This window comes from Carlito syrichta, unplaced genomic scaffold (genome assembly GCF_000164805.1).
Source record: "Carlito syrichta isolate Samal-C Ts95f unplaced genomic scaffold, Tarsius_syrichta-2.0.1 Scaffold179048, whole genome shotgun sequence".
NCBI classification, from domain to species: Eukaryota; Metazoa; Chordata; class Mammalia; order Primates; family Tarsiidae; genus Carlito; species Carlito syrichta.
In genome coordinates, this window is record NW_007123144.1 from 78816 (window position 1) to 81477 (window position 2662).

The 2662-nt window shown below is 54.6% G+C and overlaps 1 protein-coding gene across 1 annotated transcript in view; it reads right to left on the reverse strand.

Annotated features, from left to right (window-relative positions):
- Positions 1-2662, reverse strand: part of ITGA11 (integrin subunit alpha 11) — a 97660-nt gene that overhangs the window by 21748 nt on the left and 73250 nt on the right. Inside the window, exons 14-15 of the mRNA XM_021709348.1 lie at positions 1295-1435; positions 854-1057 (exon numbers count right to left, since the gene is read on the reverse strand). Coding sequence (XP_021565023.1) covers positions 854-1057; positions 1295-1435 — 345 coding nt within the window. The remainder of the gene's footprint in view (positions 1-853; positions 1058-1294; positions 1436-2662) is intronic.

Genomic DNA, 2662 nt, shown 5'->3' on the forward strand with positions numbered 1-2662 from the left:
GGGGCATACACACTGTGAGGGCGGGAGGGGGCACTAGGAGAGGTTTGCGCTCTGTGAGAGCGGGGGGACGGGGCGTGTACCCTAGGGGCGGGGCGGCGCGGGGTGGGGCAGCCCTAGGGAGAACCTCTTTGGAACCATCCAAAAGCATCCTCAGCTCAAAGCTGTTTCCTCCGCTGGCCTGTCACGGACCTGAAATTCCTGCCACCGAAGTCCTTCTTATGTCTTAAAATCTCGTGTCTTAAAAGCGTCCCCATCACGTGCATATTACCTGGTAGGTCACCCACTGCCTGTCCAATGTCGGGCTGTTTCTTAGACTTGCTCACTGATGAAAAGTGTGGGCAGATGTGATAACCCTGGGGTACCGGGACAGGGCTGGTCGACTGGAGGTGAGCTAGGTTTCCAGCGCCAGGTGATTCCGGGAGGAGCAGCCCCGGCGGGGGCCCTGCCCTTGCAGACAGGTGCTCCCAGGTGGGGGGGCAGGGCTCTACCTGGGCTGTGCCCCGGGTTGTGAGGGAGGATAAAGGTTGGCAGGGCGAGGGTGCCAGAGGGACAGGAGGTCCTGTGAGTAAAAAGTGCCCATCTCGACCTGAGGCAAGCACAGCTAGGGCAGGGTGGAACCTGTCCTGTGTGAGAGCACAAAAGAAAACCTGGAACTACAGGGCACACGTCACCCACTTATGCTCCGTCTGTGTCCCAGGAGGCTGACCTGGACCCCTCGGTCCCATCTATGCTCCGTCCGTGTCCTGGGAGCTTGATCTGACCCTATACTCCCACCCAAGCTCCGTCCCTGTCCCAGGAGCCTGGCCTGGACCTTAGTCCCATCCGCACTCTGTCCATGTCCTGGGAGCCTGACCTGCTTAGGCTTCTTTAGGAGGCCGCCTCTGAAGCCATGGAAGATGTAGATGGCGCCCCTGTGGCTGTCCTCCAGAGGGGCCCCCACCACCACGTCGTTGTAGGAGTCCTGATTGAGGTCTCGAACAGAGGCGATGGAGGCCCCAAACCGGGCGTTCTGGTGATTCTGGGAATCCCTCAGCGTGCCGTTATACACAAACCGGTTCTGCAAGTCCGGGCAGGACCAGCTTGGACCTCCGCCTGCTGCCAAGCAAGTGTCTACTCCCAGTCCCAACTTCCCCAGACCCCGCTCAGGCCACAGGAGCCCAGAGACAGGAGGGTCCCTTGCCCCTGGCTGGCTCCAGCAGGCAGGCCATGGCCCCTCTGGCCACCCACCTCCCTCGAGGGTAGCTGAACTGGTCAGAGTCCGGGCCACCCAACGCTGGCAGCAGCACCAGCCTACCTGTCTCAGGTCGTAGACGTACACTCGGCCCCGCTCCCGGCCCTCACTGAAGTACATGGGCGCACCCACCAGCAGGACGTCGGTCATGCCGTCGCTGTCTGTGTCCACTGAGGTGATCTCACTTCCAAAGTAGGAGCCTATCTGTGACATGTGAGAGGCGAGGAGTAGACCGGCGCCTGGACTCGTGGTCCCAAGCCACTGACTGTCCTGGGACTCTGAATTTGTGGTGAACTGACAGCCTCCCTCCCCAGGCGCACCCCCCCAGACCCTCCCTCCCTTATCTCCTCTCCTCTTACAGCCCACTCGGGCCTGTTTGTCCCTCTCTTCCTCCCTTTGTCCTTCTGTTGCTTGTCCCCCACTCTTCCTTCTTTCCATTGTTTAATTTTATTGGTGGCCATTTGTTTTGCTTGTAAGTTAGATGATATATCAGAAAAAAAAAAAGAAAAAGTGGATATATAAAGAAGAAAACAAGTCACCCAGAGTTCCAGTGTTCACACAGAATGACCACAAATGTTCTAGTGCACTTTCCTCTAGTCTTTATTCCTGAGGTGTGTGCCCTGTTTGTGTGTGTGTTTGTATGTTTTTATTTTTACAAATTGGGATCATATGTAGTTTGTACACTGACTTTTTTTTTTTTTTTAGAAAGTAGGATTTATTGAGAGGACAGAAGAGCTCCCAGAGCAGGAGCAGACTCGAGGGGGTTGCCCATGATATTTTAATAAGATCACGAGCATTCCTCCATGACCTGTTAGGTCTCTTTGACTACACAATCACTGGGGATGCTATGATACTCCAAATTATGTACGTGTCATGATGTATTTAACCTGTCCTTTATTGCAGGACAGTTAGCTTGTTCCCAGGTTTAAAAAAATGTTTTAAAAAAGTTTTAGTAGAGATGGGAGTCTTGCTATGCTGCTCAGGCTAGTCTTGAACTCCTGGCCTCAATCTATCTCCCTGACCAGGCTTGGTGGCTCAGCCTGTAATCCCAGCACTTTGGGAGGCCGAGGAGAGTGGATTGCCTGAACCGGCGGGTTCAAGACTAGCCTGGGCAACTTGGCGAGACCTCATCTCTACAATAGCTAAAAAATTAGCTGGGTGCGGTAGCACGCACCTGTAGTTCCGGCTACTTGGAAGGCTGAGGTGGAAGGATCGCCGGAGCCTAGTGGGTCGACTCTGGGGTGGCCGTGAGCGTGCCACTGCACTCTAGCCTGGGCGACGGAGTGAGGCTCAAACTCAAACTCAAAAAAAAAAAAAAAGAAAAATCTACCCTCCTCGGCTTCCCAAAGTGCTGGGATTATAGGCATGAGCCGCCATGCCCAGCCTGTTTCCAGTTGTTTTTTTGTTTTTTTTTTGAGTTGGAGTCTCACT